Source organism: Cnephaeus nilssonii, assembly GCF_951640355.1.
Source record: "Cnephaeus nilssonii genome assembly, chromosome: 13".
Lineage (NCBI taxonomy): Eukaryota > Metazoa > Chordata > Mammalia > Chiroptera > Vespertilionidae > Cnephaeus > Cnephaeus nilssonii.
The window spans coordinates 10369815-10389333 of record NC_137084.1 but is presented as its reverse complement, the minus strand read 5'-3'; the positions used below and the strand labels follow the sequence as shown (position 1 = coordinate 10389333).

Below are 19519 nucleotides of genomic sequence, written 5' to 3'. Positions count from 1 at the left end.
CACTGCTCACCCAGAGGTCTCCAAATCCAGGCCCCTTCCTCCAGGCCGCCCAGGGCAGGCCCAGGTACACTCAGACCCAAGAGAGCCTCCATGCAAAGGGCCAACCCAGCCTTGCTAAGCAGCTTTGATCAAAGCAAAGGCTTCCCAATGCCAACCACGGGCACCCCAGCTCCCCCTGGCATCTTCGGTCCTTGTCCCCACCCCCACCCACCAAAGCATGGGCCATGGAGCGAGAAGCCCAAAGTCCACCGCCCAGTTCCCTGCGTGCACGAACTTGTCCACTCCCCCCTAAGAATGTGACGAGGCTGATTATCCTTGTCTCCCTTCCACAGGGAAAGAACTCCCCGAGACACACAGAGGCCCTGCAACGGGCCGAGCTCACGGTCGGGATGTGAGCCAGGCCCTGATTCTAGAGCCTGGCTTCTGAGCCATCACCACCCCATCAGAAGCAGGGTCCCCACGGCTTTGCTGATTCTCTCACAGTGGGCACCCTTAGCTCAGTGGTCTCGGCAGCCCTCACGGAGGAAAACGCCCACCAGACCAGAGGAACACAGAACTGCCTTCTAGATGCTGAGCCGTAGGAACCCCCCAGAAACCATGTAAAAAGCAAATGCTCTACTTTTCCGCAGAATCAGGCCTCAGCGCCTGGCCCTGAGGCCCGCAGTTCCCGACCTGGAAATCCTTCCACATCAACACAGGAGCCACCACCTCGCACAGGCACCTGTGCCAATGGCCTCGGGGCTCTCCATGCGCATTCCACTGGGGCACCTGGAGGGGGGACGAGCGTGGGGGAGGCCTAGCCACAGCCTACCACATGCCCCTCACTGGTCATCAGGAGAAAGGACAGTAAAACCACAACAAGTTGCCCCTTTGTGCCCTTTGGGAAACTAATGAAGAGCTCTTTATTCCAAACGTCAGAAATGTGGGGAAACGGGCACCCTCATAAACCACTAGCGGGAGTACAAATGGGTGGGGCCATTTCCGAGGCTAAGACGGCAATATCTAGTCAGGTTGGAAGTGTGCAAACCCTTTGATCTGTAATCCTTCTTCAAGACTTACTTTAGAAAGCCCTGGTCTCGTGCATGAGGGCTTTCACTGTAGAGTGCCTGGTCATGGAAACAGCCAAATGTCTGGTTAAGAGATAAATGAGCCCTAACCGGTTTGGCTCAGTGGATAGAGCGTCAGCCTGCAGACTCAAGGGTCCCAGGTTCGATTCCGGTCAAGGGCATGTACCTTGGTTGCGGGCACATCCCCAGTGGGGAGTGTGCAGGAGGCAGCTGATCGATGTTTCTCTCTCATCAATGTTTCTAACTCTCTATCCCTCTTCCTTCCTCTCTGTAAAAAATCCAATAAAATATTTTAAAAAAAGAGAGAGATAAATGAACAAACTGTCGCATGTACATTCACACAATGGAAGAGCCTGCAGCAGTTTAAAAAAAAATACATTTATAGGTGGAAACACAGAGGGAGCTCAAAATTATAAGAACAAATGAAAAAATACATTGCAAACGTATACACAGTATGACAGCGTTTAGGTACACTTCAAGTACTATGTATTGGATACAGATGCACACAAATGTGGTAAAGGATTAAAATATGGACAGAAAGGATATACGCCAACTTAGGGCGCGTACACACACCTCTGGGCAGAAGAGAAAAAGTAATGAGATGAGAGGAAGTCTTTGATAGCAATCTGTCACATGTTTTTCTTTGAAAAAAGATCTGAATTAAAATGGCAAATGTTAAAAGTCTGATAGGTGTGTGTGATAGGTACACTAGTATTTGTTATATTACTCTTGGTTCTTTCATGATGTTCGAGAGATGCCAGAATTTAAGGTAATGAAGAAGTACATATTCAAGACACCCAGCTTACTCTTCTAGTCATCTAGGTTTCACAGCCACTCAAGGATAGGGAACGAACATAAATAAATCAGAATACCATGTTTTTAAGTCCAACATGAACAAATTCAAAGTGGAGGCAGCCGTTAGGAAGTGAGATTACAGAAGAGTATTCTGCCATAAAAAGGAAATCCTGCCATCTGTGACCTTGAGGGCGTCATGTTAAGCGAAAGAAATCAGACAGAGAAAGACACACACCGCACGATGTCACTCACACGTGGAATCTTAAAAGCACGAACTCAGAGAAACAGAGAACAGACTGGTGGTTGCCAGTGGGGGTGGGTGGAGAAATGGGTGACCGTGGTCTGAAGGTACAAACTTCCAGTTATAGGTTCTAGAATGTGATGCACAGCGTATTAACTATAGTTAACAGTCCTGTAGTGTACATTTGAAGTTGTTAACAGAGGACATCTTAAAAGTTCTCATCGCAAGGAAAAACCTCTGTAACTACGTGAGGTGAGGGATGCTAACTAAACTTACTGTGGTGATCACTCCGCAACATGCACATACATGAAATAAAATTAAAAAAGAGGTGAGATTTGCTTTGTGGTTGGCAGCTGCCCATGGGAGGTCAGCTTTCTGGACAAGGAGATTCACCAGCAGAGTGTCGAAGGGTGAATAGGAAGCTTTCTTTGAGAAGCTGTACAAACACAGGCATAGCCTAAACCAATAGGAAGACCAGACAGTAAACAAAGGCACACACTACATGCATAAAGGCTGCATTGAGCTGTGGGGAAAGGAACGCGCTGGGAGATACCGTCCCTTTTCAGTCAAGCTGGCCAGAACCATGTGCTAAAAATCCAAAAAGAAACAGGGAGGGAAAAAAAACAACAGGGAGCACTAGGGCACCCAGGACATCTTCCAAGGAAGTCTGAGCACCAGCTGGGTCAGCTGACTCCACCCGAAGGCAGGGAGAATGTTCCCAAGGTGGCCTGGGTGCTGCTGGGAGGGCGGGGATGGGGGGGTCCCCACCCCTGCAGTGTCCAAGGCAGTCTGCAAACCAGACCGAAGCAGAGCACACATTTCCAAGTGAATGCGTTTCATTGTTGCTACTATCTTCTTCTCTTTTTTTAAATATATTTTATTGATTTTTTTACAGAGAGGAAGGGAGAGAGATAGAAAGTTAGAAACATCGATGAGAGAGAAACATCAATCAGCTGCCTCCTGCACACCTCCTACTGGGGATATGCCTGCAACCAAGGTACATGCCCTTGACCAGAATCGAACCTGGTACCCTTCAGTCTGCAGGCCGACGCTCTATCCACTGAGCCAAACCGGTTAGGGCTATCTTCTAATGTAGTATGGTTTCAGCCTTTCCCCCCATAGGTAACACTACCCCCACCAATCTGAATGGGGTTGAGGTACAGGGGTTCTCTCTCCCCCAACCTTTGGAAATGATTGCTGTAAAATGGGGGGAGGGGATTTATGGGAAGAGGTGGGCTGAAATGTTTGGCAGACAAGAAGATGCAATGCTAGGCAAAGGGCTTTGGAACAAAAAGCAACAGAGACCTACAGGGGGAGGGAAAGTCAAGAGTTGCCTTTTACCAAATCTCTAGCTTTCTGAGTGGGGGGGCATCAGGGTCAGAGTTGACTGAATTTAGAAAAAGTAAGAAATGCCATGTTCTGCCCCAAGGAGCAGGGCTCAATGTAAAACACACACACACACACACACACACACACACACACACACACTACAAATTTGAGTCATCCCGCTTCATAAGAATTTTCTTCCCGTGTAAGAATTATTTTTCTAGGGCAATGCTATCCAAAAGAACACTCTGAGATGATGGACACGCTGTGCACATCTGGGCTGTGCAGGAAGGTGGCCGCGACCCACACGGGGCTAGCGAGCACCTGAACTGTGCCTGGTGTGAATGAAGAATTGAACTTTGGATTTTCTCTCACCTTAACTCATTTAAGTATCCACCGGTGGCTAACGGGTATCTTATTGGAGAGGACGGGTCTCTAGACAGCATCCTTCTTACCGTCTGCCTAGTAACAAGCCAAACTACTTCATTAGAATAAAGTCCTGGAAGAGGAACTGTGAGGCCCAGGGGTAATTACGTTTCCAGGCTTTTCCTGCACATTAAGACCACCCACTTGCAACAACACACGTTTGCACAGCCTTTTGCCTGTTACTAGCTGTTTTCACATACACGACCCTCAGTGGAGCCTCACAACTACCAGGTAACATTCGATGGGGCGGGTGATACCATCCGCTGTGTGCCGGCTAGGAAAACAAGCGGAGAGAGAGCACACCGCTGGCTCGGTGTGTGAGACGGTTTTTACAGCCATCACTAAAGCCTGCGCCGAGCCGTTCCGTGGTGTTAAACCATCTGTTCTCCCAGGTCAGTTTAACAAGGAAAAGCGCTTATGCCGTACTCACAAGTGAAAAGGGCAGGATATGAAATGATATTCCCAGTATGATCAAGACCATATAAAATAAAAGAAAACAAACCAATGTGTTAACAGTCTTCAGGTTGTAGAACTATAACGTGTTTTTCTATATGTCTGCCCAAATTTTTATGAGTCTAAGTAACTATTAAAAGAACATTCCATAGACAATTATAAAGGCTAAATGGTTTACATGCACTGTCTCACTTTAAATATTTCCGCATGCTAAGGACCATTATTATCCCTATTTACAGATGAAGACTCAGAACGTTGAAAACATTTTAAGAAACAAGGCCAAGGTCAAAGCCGTGAGGGGGATCTGAACCCAGCCTGACTCACTGGAAAGCCTATATTCTTAGCCGCCACATCAGGGCTCCCCAAACTTTAATTTATACACGAATTACCAGAAGATCTTGTTCTAATACAGATTCCATGTAGGTGACGCTGATGCTGTTGGCCCGGAGACCACGCTTGGAGTAGCAAGGCTCTGCACAATCTCTACACTGTCATCTTCAAGGAGAAAATACAGCTTTCCTAAGAATTTGAATAAATAAATGCTTACTCAGATAGAGAAGCAAAAATATACTTTTCTTCTCAATAACATCTTCATTCCTCTCCACAGGGCAGACCCTAAACTACTCTTGCAAATTCCCACGGCCGACGCTCCCCTGGCCAGCCACGGGGGTCAGACTCACGAAGCCCAACTCGAAGCTTCATCAACCCTCTCATCTCATTAGCAGGGAGCATTTTATCCTCAGAGCTTCCATTAGCAAACATCTCCACAAATCCAGAGAGCAGATCCCGGGAGGAAGGGCACCCGAGGGTGAGGGGGGGGGGGTGTCCCCAGGAACCAGTCAGTCCCACCCACCACTCCCAGACACTGCCACCAAGCCACTAGCACACTTTAGATCAGGCATTTCCCCATTCCCATCCTTTTTCTTTGAGACATTCAAGTTACGGATTCGCTATGTATTTTAACCTTCCAAAATCTGGCAAGCCCTAGCTAATTTTATACTCAAAGAACCTTCAACACCCTTTAATTATGTTCCTAATTCTCCAAGTCTTTTTATGTGGGATTATCGGATATTCGTTGTTTAATGAACCTTTGCCACTTGCAGTAATCCTGTTTATCTATCTTAATGCTTAATGCCATGGAATTACTTATCTGATGCCTTAAAAGTAGGCCCTGCATAATGGATTTTATTTCCCTAACTTTTCATTTTGTTTATATCTCTTGGTTTTTACTGTGTCTCCTATAACGAATAGCTGGGTAATTCTTTTTTTTCCCAATAAGAGTGACATTTTAACATTTAGTCTATAATTGATGTACTTCTATCACCTTCCATTTCCCTCTAAGATTACATTTATTAATGCACTTCCTTCCTTGAATCATTTGTGTGACTTCGGTAGCAAATTTTTATTACCTTTTAAATTAAACCAGAAGATAATCTTAAGTTTCCTCTATGTAATGTTTTGAACACCCATACTTTATAAAACAGAACTGTTTTCCCTTTTCCCTCTTGGTAACGTCTCCTACTCATTAAGTAAACTACATAAACTCCCTTCAAATGGAATTAAGATGCATCGCAGTTTCCATTAACCTGTCAGAAATGTTTTATACGTGCCACATGCTAGTCTTAACGTATCATCTGATTTTTAAATTGCTATAATCCATTTCCCTCTCAAAGGCCTCTTTCTCTTTGCCTTTTTAAAGCCAAAGTTATCTCTTTGCTGGGAGATGAATCCGACTGTCCCAAAATCTAAAGGGTAAGTAATGTGCCACCCAAGGGCAAAGGTGACTTGGCCAGGAACATTTCAATTCTTCCCTCAAGTCCTTCCCTTCTTCAGTCACAGTCACATAACTGTAGTGATCAGCTCCATTCCTGCGAGTAACTTACAGGAAATCTCACTGTGTGACTCACACTCTGCCACTTGGGTGTTGGAGTCAAACAGTGAACAGGGCGGACATCAAAGACCGTGACAGATCCCATCCTGCCTCCTGGAACGTCAATCACAAGAAAGGAGGAGTTCATTCTTCTGGTGATGTGGCTGAGCCACATTTTACGAGTACTTTCAAAAGTACCCATATAGGGCTGCCGGGCGTGGCTCAGTGGCTGAGCATCGACCTATGAACCAGGAGGTCACGGTTCGATTCCCGGTCAGGGCACATGCCTGGGTTGCAGGCTAGATCCCCAGTAGGGGGCATGCAAGAGGCAGCCGATCAATGATTCTCTCTCATCATTGATGTTTCTCTCTCCCTCCCTCTCCCTTCCTCTCTGAAATCAATAAAAAGATATCTTTTTTAAAAAATACCCGTATTGCACCCTCAATGTCCGATAGTGTTCTTTCCCCTGAATATGTATTCCAATTTCTGTATATCTCCAATTCCTCTGGTATGTTTGTGATTCAAAAACTGAACATCCTTATTACATTTTTGACATCCGTTAGCTTTTCTTATGTTGTCATTACCATCTACGAGGCAACATAAATGTCGGGCATGCTAAATCTTCACCCTTCGGCATCACTGTTGACCTTCACAGAACCTGCCAATGTTGCAAGTTTCTCTGTAACATTTCAAGGTGAGTTCCACCTTTCATTAATGCAGACTCAGCGTGGTGCAAGTCACTCTCTCCAACTCTCTCTCTTCAATGGTAGTTAGCATCCCCTCTTCCCAGTTCTGCCTCTCCAGGCCCCTGTCAGCTGGGCCCCGTTGCTGCCATCACACTTTTTAATCAAACTCAGGCCGCTGTTTTTATAAAATCTGTCTTTGTACCCCCTTGTTCAGTCCTGTTCTGGTTTCTCTCAGCATTAACAATTCTTTTTATGGCTTCAAAGTTTTCCTGATGAAATTTTTTTCTGATGAAACACCTTACGTTGCTAATCACTCTCGTAGCATCCCCAAACACCCTCATTTTATTTTTATAATAATAAAAAAAAGGAGATAAATTTAGAACTTTCCAAACCAATTGAGAGGCTTTCTTTCAACGGACGGTGGAGCTACCAATGTGACGAGGGCTCACTTTCCAGCCATGTCCAATTAGTTTAATGACTCCTGGGGAACACTGCTCCGATTCAAGGCTAACGCTGGAGGGAAATGTTCCAGTAATGCCATCAAAGACGACAAGCTGCTGATATCCCCAAAGCCAGCCTCGCCGGGCCTTATAATAACAGAAAGGGATTTCTAGCGCCGTAAAATTAAACACCCTTTATGCTTTCGTTTCTCTATGCCAACAGACACACACACGTCCCACGTGCAACACTTGGCACCTTGGGTTTGCAAGTCTTCTAAATCGAGTTATTCATCAATCCCCCGTCCCTCCAGTTGCTGGCGGCCTGGTCCAGAGTAAGCTGATGGCTGCCTCCCTCTCTGAGGCCTCTCTTCCAGGCCAGAGACAACCCTCGCTTCCACACGGCGCTGTTTGTCTGTCAAAATCACAGGTGGATATGGGAACCAGCGCCTTCACCCAATTCACCGTCTCCTAGTATCACAAGGACTCCCTAGAGGAGAGACTGGTTTTGGGGGGAGGACTTGGGACTGAGACTTTGGAACCCCGAGGCTCATGCAGGTTGGCCTGTTTTTAACACTTTGCCGACCTGCAGCCTTCCTGCCTGGCCAGGCACAACGTCCTGCCCACACAGCCCCTGGGTTCGAGTGAACAAGATGGAACACGTTTATCTCCAGCTTCTTTCTGGGGCAGGACATGAACAGTTCACCTTGCACAGTGAAATTCAGGAAAAGTTCTCTCAGACGTGAACCCTGCAAGCTTAAGCTCAGGATCAGAAAGGAAGAGAAACCTTTAAATGTTTCTTTTTACATGCGGCACTATAACCGGCATTATTTTCGTCTTAAAAATCTACTTCCAGACTGTTTACACAGTGGGCCCTCCCATTTGGCACCCAGCACTACTTGAGGGAAGTACCAAAAATATTCCCACCCAAGGGACACACACTCTCCATCATTAGTATATTCAAAGGCAAGTCTCATGGTGCTGACATAATTTGCTTGTGTTTTTGTGATTGTTTCTTTTAATAAATCAAGCTTCTTCTGCAAAGGCCAGTTTAAATGCCTATGACAAGTTCTCCCTGGGGGAGGTGGAGAGGTGGGAAGGGAAGGAGGAGGGGAGGGCAAAACATCTGTTCCAATCTGCCCAAGACCCCACCTGAGTAAGATCCATTTAGGATGCCCCCCACTCCAACGGCTCTCTAACAGAGCACCCTACCAACAGCCTAAGCATGGAGTCGATACTGACCACACTGCCCATGGATGGAATTCTCTAGCACAAGCTACAGAGCGCACTTCTTCTGCCAACAAACATGGGTTCGACGGTCTATTCAATTCCAAAGCAGGAGAGCCGGGGGTTAGGAGCACAGACGGAAGCTGTGCAGACCTGCATGTCAATTATGAAACCACTTCATACAGGCTGAGGGCTGGGAGAAACTCACTTACCTTTCAACTCTCCTCGTCTATCAAATGGCAGACCTCACTCCCCACCCAAATCAACTGCTGTGAAAACCAAGTCAGACTGATCAGCAGTGGAAGCATTACACAGAGCATATACACATCCTGGAAGATGTTTTTAAAGCTGTTAGTGTTTTTTTTTTTTTTAAAGAATGGGAAGATTCCTAAGAACTGCAAGAAACGAAGAAGACACATACCTCTGGTATTATAACACCCCTGAAATCAAGATACACCCGACAGCCAACAGCATCCTATGACAGCACCTAAACGGAAGCTGTGATATTTTGGTCCTGCGCAGTGACTGGGGGAACTTGGTCCCAGCCATTCATACACCATCGCGTCCAGCCAGTTCTGTGCAGTGGTGGTCCTGCAGAGGCTGAATTTACCTATGTAGAGCGTCTTTTGAAAGATTACACTACAATCTGGCGTTGAAATGAAAAGTTACTGTGCACACAAGGAAGCAAGGAAGCAGAGCATAAATGTGGTTAGCAGTGAAGCAAACATATCTGTCACTGGAAGAATGACTGCAATTGCGTATTTTCTTGGAAAGCAAGAGCCAAGCACTTGAAAGGCCTTACGGAGGAAGATACTCACAAAGAGCTGAAACTACACGGCATTTTGCTTCTGAACTAGGGGTGCAAGAGGAGTGAGTGCCATTCAGTGAAGGTGAGTGAGACTGCCTCAAGCTTTGGAATAACCCAACTGTCTAAAGCAGTGGTCGGCAAACTCATTAGTCAACAGAGCCAAATATCAACAGTACAACAATTGAAATTTCTTTTGAGAGCCAAATTTTTTTAAACTTAAACTTCTTCTAACGCCACTTCTTCAAAATAGACTCGCCCAGACCGTGGTATTTTGTGGAAGAGCCACACTCAAGGGGCCAAAGAGCCGCATGTGGCTCGCGAGCCGCGGTTTGCCGACCACCGGCCTAAAGCAAAGGGAAGGCAGATGTGACCAATTCATGAAGCTCAAAGCAGAACTGACAAATCACTGCATGTAAGTAAAAAAAAAGCAAATAGAAACAAGTATGAGCTCATTAAACGATATGTGTGTGTGTATACCTATGAATGTGTGCATAACTTCGTCTTAGGGCTAAATTGATATATTCAGATAGTTAATAGTAATTTAGAAAGGGGAAGAGAAATGCAAATGGAGGATGAGGAAAGATTTTAATGTTTAACTGTAATTATTTCTATTTTGTTTGAAAATTTTATAATAATCATGTATTCGACTTTTGTAATGTTTTCACTTCAAGATTACAACCAAATTGTACATGCACAGTTTTGGCACCTGCCAGACAGAGTAAATCTTCAATGAGAGGTAGGTATTACTGTGCTAGACGATCCAAAAGAAATAAGAAATGTGACATAAATGTTTAACATATGATCCCGGCCCTCAATCCTATAATCTAGTAGGATTTGGAGCTAAAAGAGGAGAGACAGGTAGATAAGTGGATGGATGAATGGGTGGGTTTGTGGATGGATGGGAGGATAGATAGATAGTTATAGACAGAATGACCATAAAATAAAGAAGGCTGATGCCCACAAGCCACTGAAGAAATGTCTTACTCAACTCCTAGACACCGACAAAGAGTAGCTCCTAGAGTTTTAGAGCCCCAATACACATACCCCAACATTTTATCTGAAAAACTAAAGAAGCAAGCTAGGGCATGTGTCATCACCTCTGAAACCTGTTCAAGAATGACCCATTAGTAAATATCCCCAAGACAGGGCAGGGCACCCATGTTTGCCCAAGCCTGGGGTGTCCATGCGGCTCTGTTCCCACAGTAGTAGGTCTCACATGTAGGAATGCCTGAGTTCCCACTTGCGGAAAAGTGCCTCTGTTCTTCCCAGAAAGAGGGTAAACAACCCCATTTCCACCACTGGATCCTCTGAGTCTTCACGAGAAAAGAACCAGTTTTACACAGTTTTCCACCCTTAGAGCACAGCACAGGGGCAGAGCAGGTACCACACTAATCAACAGCCAGATAAAGCTTTAAGAAGAATGGCCTAGTTACCCCAAGTCAAAACGGGAAATAATATTCTCACGCTCGGGAAGCTAGAGCGCCTCACTGGAGATGGCTTTGGAAGAGGACACGATCTGAGACATATGTCAAAGGGCACGTCTCCCCTGCAAGCCCAGCAGCCCTCTTCTCCTCTTGGTGCCTCCTTTCTTCCTGCAAATTCATGCACAGAACAGGACAGCAGCAGACACGGCAGGCTGCGCCTCTGGAGAGAGGAGAATGTCAAACATTCAAGGAAGGCTGGACACTGAGCAAACAAAAAACAACAGCTGGAAGGCAAGGTGTCTTAAAGAATCCAAGTGTTACAAAGGGACACAGAGAAACACCTGTAATCCTGTCAACAATCAAGATAAATGTATCAATAATAAAAGTGTAATATGCTAATTAGACCAGACAGCCAAACGACCTTCAAGACGAAGCCGGGGCTGTGAAGGCAGAGGCAAGTCGCTGCGGCTGTGTGGGCCAAGTCCCTTGCATGAATTTCATGCATCAGGCCTCTAGTTTATATATGTGTGTGTATATCTGTGTTTGTGTATATATATGTGTGTGTGTATATATATATATATGCTAGAGGCCCATGTCCCCTCCCCCTGGCCAGGCTGGCCGGACCCCACCCATGCACGAATTCATGCACTGGGCCTCTAATACACACACACACACACACACACACACACACACACACTGAGTGGCCAGATTATTATGCGTTCAGAGATCATAATAATCTGGCCACTCAGTGTGTGTGTGTGTGTGCACACACACACACTCTTCATTACTTAAAAAAAGACCAGAGAAAAAGGAGACATATGTAATACTTTAAGCAATAAATTGTTTTTAAAAAAAAAGACTGGAGAAAAAAGTGCAAGATGTAAGTTTCTCAAAAACCCACTTACTGTTAGTAGAGATGATTCCCCCACCACCTGCAGAACTGACTCAAGTTGTAAAGCCCTTTGATGGGGAGGGAAACGGAATTCTGGGAGGGAAAGGGGAGCTGGAAAGAACAATAAGGGCTCTGTAGAGTGGAGGAAGGGGGACTTCCAGGGTTAAGATTTCAACACACGACTCCCAAGGCAAACTTTCAGGCAGCTTCTCCTTCCCTCCCAGCACCGGTGAACGGCCCCCAGTTCGACGTTCAGGGAACCAGGTGGCTTTCGGTGTGAGCTGCCACCTGCCTTTTACCTACTTCCTCAGCATGTCTCCCCCAAGAAAACCAAATAAATCTACAATCTAAAACTCCAGAAGTTTGCACTATGACCCGGGGGGAAGCAAGAGGGAAAGGGTCAGTGTTGATCAACTTCTAGCTAAGAATGGACCTTCACAATGAACTTGTGGGGCGGCAGACCCCTGATGACTAAAAGGGCCCTGGGGGGGAGGAGGACCTCCTGACCCACGGCACCCAGAACACACGATTAGGATGAGCAGCGATAATGCTCACGATGTACGGCGAGGGGGTCTGCTCACACTGGGCCCGGGGTGACGTGGTCCCCAGAAGGCACTTGGTAATGACATTCATGGCTGTCACAACTGTTGGGCAGTTGTGACACCTAGAACCAGTGATGCTGCGAAATCTGCTACAATGGCAGGGCACCCACCCCAACCTAAGAACTATGCAGACTAAAAGGTCAACAGCACCGAGACTAAAAAAAAAAAAACCCTGCACTAGACTAACACCTTCCACGCAACCATCTCCAGAAACCAACAATCCTGCTGAAGTGAGTATGTGCCATCAAATGGACGGAGCGGCTACCCTGCCACGAAATCCCACCCACTCCGGTCAGCAACACTCACCATCAGGCAAACGACGCGCGGGGCAAATGCAGCATCTGCAGAGCGCCCAGTGCTCTCCCAGCAAACACGATTAAGGGCACTCCTCGGCACCCAAGAGACCACACTCTTTCACAACCATTACACTGAAAGGGGCACTCACACACACATGCACGCACGCCATGCATGGATGCAAGCATGCACACACACGCGCATGCACACACAGGAAGAGACATCTTAAATATTTCCCCAGTTGTCAGATGGGGGCGCTGGTAAAAACAAACAAAACAAACAAACAAACAAACAAAAAAACTGCACAGTTAAAAATGGCCCAAGCACTTCCAAGATATTCCAAAGGGAAAGAAAGATGGAAAGAGAACAAACAAGAAAACTCCAAAACCAGATTTGTCCCTGGGGCTATCTCACAGCTTAAGACAGTTCCATTACTCCACGTCGCATCCATGGCACACAGTCACCTTTTATTTATTAATTGGGAAATACGATAAACATATCAGGAAAAGGGTAAATGTAAAGACAGAGCGTAATGAGTGACAGCGAGCCCCGTGTCACTACAGCATGGGACAAGAAATGGCACGGTGGTGGTGGCCAGTGGCATCCTCCCGCCACGTGTGGCTCCCCACCAGGCACACAGCAGGAAGACCAGTGTGACGTGAAAGGGTCCAGCCTCCCTCCAGGACTGAGACTTATTTTACGTATTAACCAAAAACACGGACTGCTGAGTCCGGGCAGAGCAGTGACCGCAGGGAGCAGATTGGGGAAGCGGTGTCCGGGAGCAGCCTCCCTGACTGCTCCTTCACAAAAGCAGGTGCGAGGAAAGGCATGGAGCGCTTGCCTGGAAACAGTGGGAATACCCGGGTGGGAGCCAAGGGAAGCTCGAGCTGGCCTGCAAGCTTCAGTCCCTCCTGTGGCACCCTGGGCATGGACGATCTCTCATGAACCATAAAATAACTTCCTGCCACACCGTGTCACTGGAAAAATTCAGCAAGATCGTGAGCTTCAAGTGGCGAGCAAATCAGCTCACACAAAGATGTGCCACAAATACTGGTTCCCTTTCCTCCCACGCTGCCCCCCCCCATCATGCACACAGGCATGGTGGTAAAGGCCATGTCTTTAATATATGATTTGATTATTAACTTTCCTAATCCCCAAATTCTCTAAACTGTTTTTACAAAAGTGATGATACAAGCCCAATCTCAAGTTACTCCGGTGACTTTGGCAAAAAAAAAAAAAAAAAAAAAAAAAGTCCAAATCTGTCTAGGAGGCCCAGAATTTACCCTCCTGCCCTCTCCCACTCACATCCCTGTCCCTCCCCCACTAATCCCAAGGCAAATGGCCAAAGTGGGCTGGCAGGAAAAAACACCTCACACCCCAGGGGGGAGCCTTCAGCTCAGCTCTTTGAAGATGAAAAGCAACAAGGTGTGTTTATTTGTCCTTGGTGCACAGTCTCATCTACCTGGGCTGGGCTGGGCTGCAGAAGCGACTCAGCCAGTAAAAAAAATAATAATCCACCCGCTGGCACCAGGAAGCAGATCTTTCCAGGAGAAAAGGTCAATCCATCCCCATGCTCCTGGGGGCACACATGGGGGAACCGTAAGCCTTTTCACAGACAGAGAGAGAAGGTCAGGGAATCTAGTCACAGGGCAGCCTGGGAGCAGGTGAGAAGGCCGGCCCTGACCATCATCTGACATGCCTACCATCAGCGCACTTAAACCCCCCACGCCCACCGCAGGGAGGAAACCTGGCCATCCCGTGGGCTGCGGCTCTCTCGCAGGATACATTAAACAATAATAACAGCCAACCATCAATGCTTCACTTCCCTAACACAGGCAATACCAACAAAGGAAGAAGAAACCCTTGAAGGTGTCTGAGAAGGTTCCTGAATAACGAAGGCCTCCAAACTGCTCTTGGAATGTCCGTGGCCTTTGAGCCCCACAAAGACCGGGCTCAACTTTGACCCCAGGTTTCTCCACAGACTATCAAAGAGGACTGGTTTATACAATCTCTCTTGTTTCCTCGACTTCCCAGAGGAGGATCCAGGTGTAGGATGCGGGGTCTCCGGTCCTGCTACCCAACCACACAGGCCTCTCTATGGGCTGGGAACCAGGGCCGCCAGGCGGGCATCAGGAAAAAGGACCAGCCCTGTGTCTGGTAACAGTTCAGGTCAAGGAGGAATCCCGGATAAGAGGAGACGCTTAATGCAACATGAAACACGCACACACCCCGACCTGCCCAGAGGTTTCTAAATAGCAAGTGCAAAGGCGACTGAAAGCCGCACGGGCTCCATGGCCACAGATAACGGAAAACCGCCCCCTGGGACGGTGAAGCAGTTCTGTGACCCCACCCCATTACAACCATTTTATTTATTGTAGTCCTATTTTATATGCAGACACATGTTCAATGACCAGCCCTGACCAGAGAAGGACAAAATTAACTTTATAGCTATTTTTACAGAAGTGGGGACTCAACCTAGGCAACCAGGACAACTGGGAGAGGCAAAAAATAGTTTCCACTGAGCCACAAGCAGCTCACTGAGGACACACACACAGGAGCCGGCTCCAGGCTATCCTACTTGGGTGTAATCATGGGACACACACCATAGCTATACAGACTGAGTGGAACATGGGCAGATCCTCACTTCTGAGATGTCCAAGAAACCTGCCTGTTGTAACTGCTCCAAATAATCATGAGCACCAACCCGGGGATGCCACTGGTCCCCTGGAGCCCTCTCCCTGGGGTGGCCCTATAATATACTGTTCAGGGGAAACCCCAAACCTGGTTAAACATCCACAGCAGCCACCAGCATTCCGCCCTCACTGGAAGCCACAACAAATTCATAGATGTCTAAACAGAATCGTCCAGGGCTGGGGATGATGTCATAGGTAGGGGTGTGGGGAGGCTGCCCAGCAGCCAGGACCTGAGACTTCAAGGAAGGGAGATTTCTCTTAGCGCACACCTTGGGAGGGGAAGGGTCAGAATGGAAGGAACCTCAACTTCCCCAACAAACACACCGCCAAAGCCACCCCCACAGCAAGTAGCTGGAAACCTTGTGGAAAATCAGGCATGCATTGGGTATGTGGATGGCTCAAACGTCAGGCAAGCGAGCTTCTGCTGAAGAAAGTTCCCTGGGCCCGGTCACCCACTTTCTGGGCATCCGCTGCCCAGGAATGAGCATCAGGGGCCAAAGGCGGGCGGGGTCCAGGAGGGGCAGCTGACAGCTGTGGCCGGCGGGCAGGGACAGAAGGGGAAGGGCTCCGGGCTGGAATCCGGAGCGTGCCCACATCAGCAGAAAAGTTCCTGGGAACAGCAGGCTGTCTGGGAGGGAAAGCGGCTTGCTGCTCCCGGGACCTCAGGATGCGCTCGCTACCCTGATGCCAGGTGAAGCGCGGGTCCCCTCCCAGGGCACCTCGCCAGTCAGGGCGCCCACGGAGGGGCGAGAGGGGATGGTCCGATGACACATAAATGATCCGTTCCCAGGACCAGTGGGAAAGATTCATAATTCCCAGGCCCAGCCCTGCTTCATCTCTCTCTGCTCAAACCAAACACAGTCCAGAGAGGAGTGCAAGGAAGCGCCGACACGGCCCGCCCCGCCATCCAGGTGGGGAAACTGAGGCCCGAGGGTGCACACCTAGGAAGAGGCTCTGGGGAGGCTAGCCTGCCTGCAGCACCCGGCGTCTGGGAAGATGGGATCGGGGAAGCTTTCTCTCCGTTCCCCTCCTCTTTCCCCCAACACACAACACACACAGAGAGACTCACTCGAGCTACGCCCAATCGGGGCCGCTGCCGGGCTCCCCGGGGCCCCGCCACACAAAGCCCCGCCCGCGCACACGCGACGCGGCAGGAGCCGGCGCGCACGCCCACACAATAGGACCGCGCGCTCCCCGCCGCGGCCCCTCGCCGGGGTCCCGGCCAGCCCGGCGCCGGGTCCGCCCTCCCTGCACACCCGCCCGGGGAGACGCAGCCCGGGCGCGGGGAGGGGGCGCCGTCGGAGCCCGGCCGCCGCGCCCCGAGCCCCGCGGCAAGTTCGCCCGCCGCCCCCACGACTCACCCGCGGCGCTGCTCAGCAGCAGGCACAGCGGCCCCAGCAGCCACATGGCGCGGCCGCCGCTCCCGCTGCCCGGCGCGTCGCTGCCCCCGCGGCCTCGGAGCTGACCCCGCCTCTCGGCGCGCCGGCCCCGCCCCCGGCGGTCCCTCCGCCCCCCGCCCCGCCCGCCCGGCCCTGCCCAGCCGGCCCGGCCCGGCCCTGCCCGGCTCCGCGAAGTTTTGCAAGCGTCCGAGCTCCCGCCGCCGCCCCGCGACACGCCCGGGTGTCCCGACTCGGAGAGGCCGCCGCGGGTCCCGCCCTTTCGGCCTCCCGCCGCCCACCCCCTCTGGCGGCGAGGACCTCCTACCGGCCCGGGCTCTGCCTTCTCTTTCTTCCCTCTCCTCCGCCCCCTGCTTCTCCATCCTCCGAGGATGCGGCGCTCATCCCCTCCCAGACCCAAACTTGAGTTCTTGACTCAACTACAAATGAAGTTTACTCCAGGGAGGGGGGGAAAGGCTGGAAGGAAGGGGCCAAAGATTCTGAGAAAATACGCACTTTATTTTTAGTAGCGAGAGTGGGATGAATGTGACCCAGGCTTCTCAAACTTGAATACGCATCCCAAACACCTGGGGATCTGGTTAAAATGCGGACTCTGGCTCCGTTGGTCTGGGGTGGGGCTTACAATTCTGCTTTTCTAAGGAACTTGTTGGCGATTTGGAGACAGATGGTCCGTGAAGCACACCTGGAGGCGGGAGGCTAACACCGTCCAGGTGTCAGGTTAGCCATGTGGGCTGTTTCATCTGGATCCGTTCTCCCTAGACCAGTGGCACGTCCGGGCCCCAGTTTGTAGAAAAGGAAAGTAGATGTAAAGGCAGGCACCCAACAGCCAGATGAACAGCTGCTTCAATTGCATCTGGGGCTCCAGGACGGCACTGGGACCATTCCCGGCAGAGTTAGGTGGTGGAAGAATGCAATGACACTCTTCTGCTCCACTCCCATTCCCCACCCACCCCGAAAAAAAAGCTCATGTAAAAACAAAAATAACCAAAAAACTGGATATAATTCAAATGTCCAACCACTGGTGAGTGGCTAAACAAATTGTGCTGTCATTAACCACAGCTTGAATGAATCTCAAGCATGCTAAGAGAAAGAATCCAGCCCTAAAGGTACGTTCTGTAAGATTCCACTTCTCAGACCTGGGAGGGCGGGGAGGAGGGCGGCGCTATAGGGACCAAAACCAGATCAGTAGTTGCCAGGGTCTGGGCATGGTGGAAAGGGGTGAGTGCAAGGGGACCTTTTTGGAGCACTGGGACTATTTTGCATCTTGCTTATGACTATGACGGTGGTTACACAACTTAGTACATTTGTCAACGTGTATAGAGCTGCATCCCTAAAACAGGTGAGTTTTACTGTACATAAATGGTACCTGTTTGGAGGAATCAGGAGGGTGCAGGTAGGGGGACAACTTGAGGGGGAGGTTGTACAGGGGATGCTTTGGAGACCACTTAGAAGATGATGCTAAGATTCAATGACTTTACTTTCTAATTGTCTGCTCAAGTCTGGAAACATGGAAGCTAAAGTAGATCAGGTCAAGAGTTAAAAATACCAGTGCCCAGGGAAGGTAATGAGGAAATGTGGTGCCATGTAGGAAAGTTTAGCCAGTTCCATATTACAAGTATAAATAAATTCTTCTAAAGATTTAGCATTCGTGTGTTTTTGCCCTGGGATCCATGAACATTAGCGATACTATCCACGGGCTTTGGGACGTTTTAAAGTCCTTAGTATTTTATGCAAAATTTCGGGTGTGTGTGGTACATGCATTTTTCTAAGAAACATGTTGGAGCCTTTGCTAAGAATACCCAAGAAGGCAAGCAATTTCTCCTACAGTTGTTCATTTGCCTCCCAACATCAGGAATATGGAAGGACAATGGCCCTGACCCAGTCCTGTCATTCTTGTTTCCTTAGGTTCCTTTGGGCACCTGAACTTCAACTCTGGAAATGATTTAGAGTCAGTCTCTCTCTCTCTCTCTCTCTCTCTCTCTCTCTCTCTCTCTCCTTTTAAATAAATTAATATCTTTAAAATCATTTGGATAAGTTTAAAGCCCTCTTTAAGCTAAACTGTTTTTAGACTTATGCTGAATTATCCCCAGACCCCTCACCATGTAAGCTGGGCAGGAGGTCAAACCATTCATCATGCTCTCTTACTTCCCAATTCTTTAGAATTCTATCAAAAACACAGGATACTGGCCCGGCCAGAGTGGCTCGGTGGTTGAGCATTGGCCTGTGAACCAGGAGGTCAGGGCACATGCCCGGGTTGCTGGTGCAGTCCCAGTGGGGGACGTGCAGGAGGCAGCCAATCAATGAGTCTCTCTCATCATTGATGTTTCTCTGGCTCTCCCTTTCTTCTCTGAAGTCAATTAAAAAATAATTTTTTAAAAAACACAGTGGGGTCTCAGGGAACCCGTCTCAAGTCCTTTTTACGGTTGGTTTCATAAAAATCAAAGCCAGAGTGCTTTAGGTCTCACTGACCAGAAGTGAGCCGCCGTGGCCTTGGCTGTGTGCTCTGACACAGCTGCGCAGCGCTGGAGGAGGGAAGAAAGAATTTTGTCTTCTGTCTCTCTGTGGTCTTTGGTGTAACACTCTGTAGTGCCCATGTTCCCACGCTCTCCTCGCAGCAGGCCCAGCAGCACCTCAGGTAAAAACAGCTGGCCCCGAGCTCAGGTCTGTCTGAGATGTGCCCCGCTGTTCTTCTCACTTGCCACCCATGAGCTCTGTGACCTTGAGCAAGGGATTAGCCCCTCTGAGCCTTAGTGTCCTAACCTGTAAAATGGGGGATCTGGGGGCTGCTGTCAGGATTAAATGAGCTCACGGTTGTGAAGCCTTTGGCTCAGTACCATGCCCAAAGTCACTGCTCAAGAGAAGGTCGCTGTGGGTGTGGCTG

General features: G+C 48.9%; 1 protein-coding gene across 2 annotated transcripts in view; it reads right to left on the bottom strand.

Annotated features, from left to right (window-relative positions):
* The window catches only part of LDLRAD3 (low density lipoprotein receptor class A domain containing 3), a 192267-nt gene extending 175563 nt beyond the window's left edge, over positions 1-16704 (bottom strand). For both annotated transcript variants that reach the window (XM_079789356.1, XM_079789357.1), the window contains exon 1: positions 16603-16704. In XM_079789356.1, the coding sequence (XP_079645482.1) occupies positions 16603-16648 (46 nt within the window). In that variant the 5' untranslated portion in view covers positions 16649-16704. The remainder of the gene's footprint in view (positions 1-16602) is intronic.
* Between the last annotated feature and the right edge of the window lie 2815 nt (positions 16705-19519).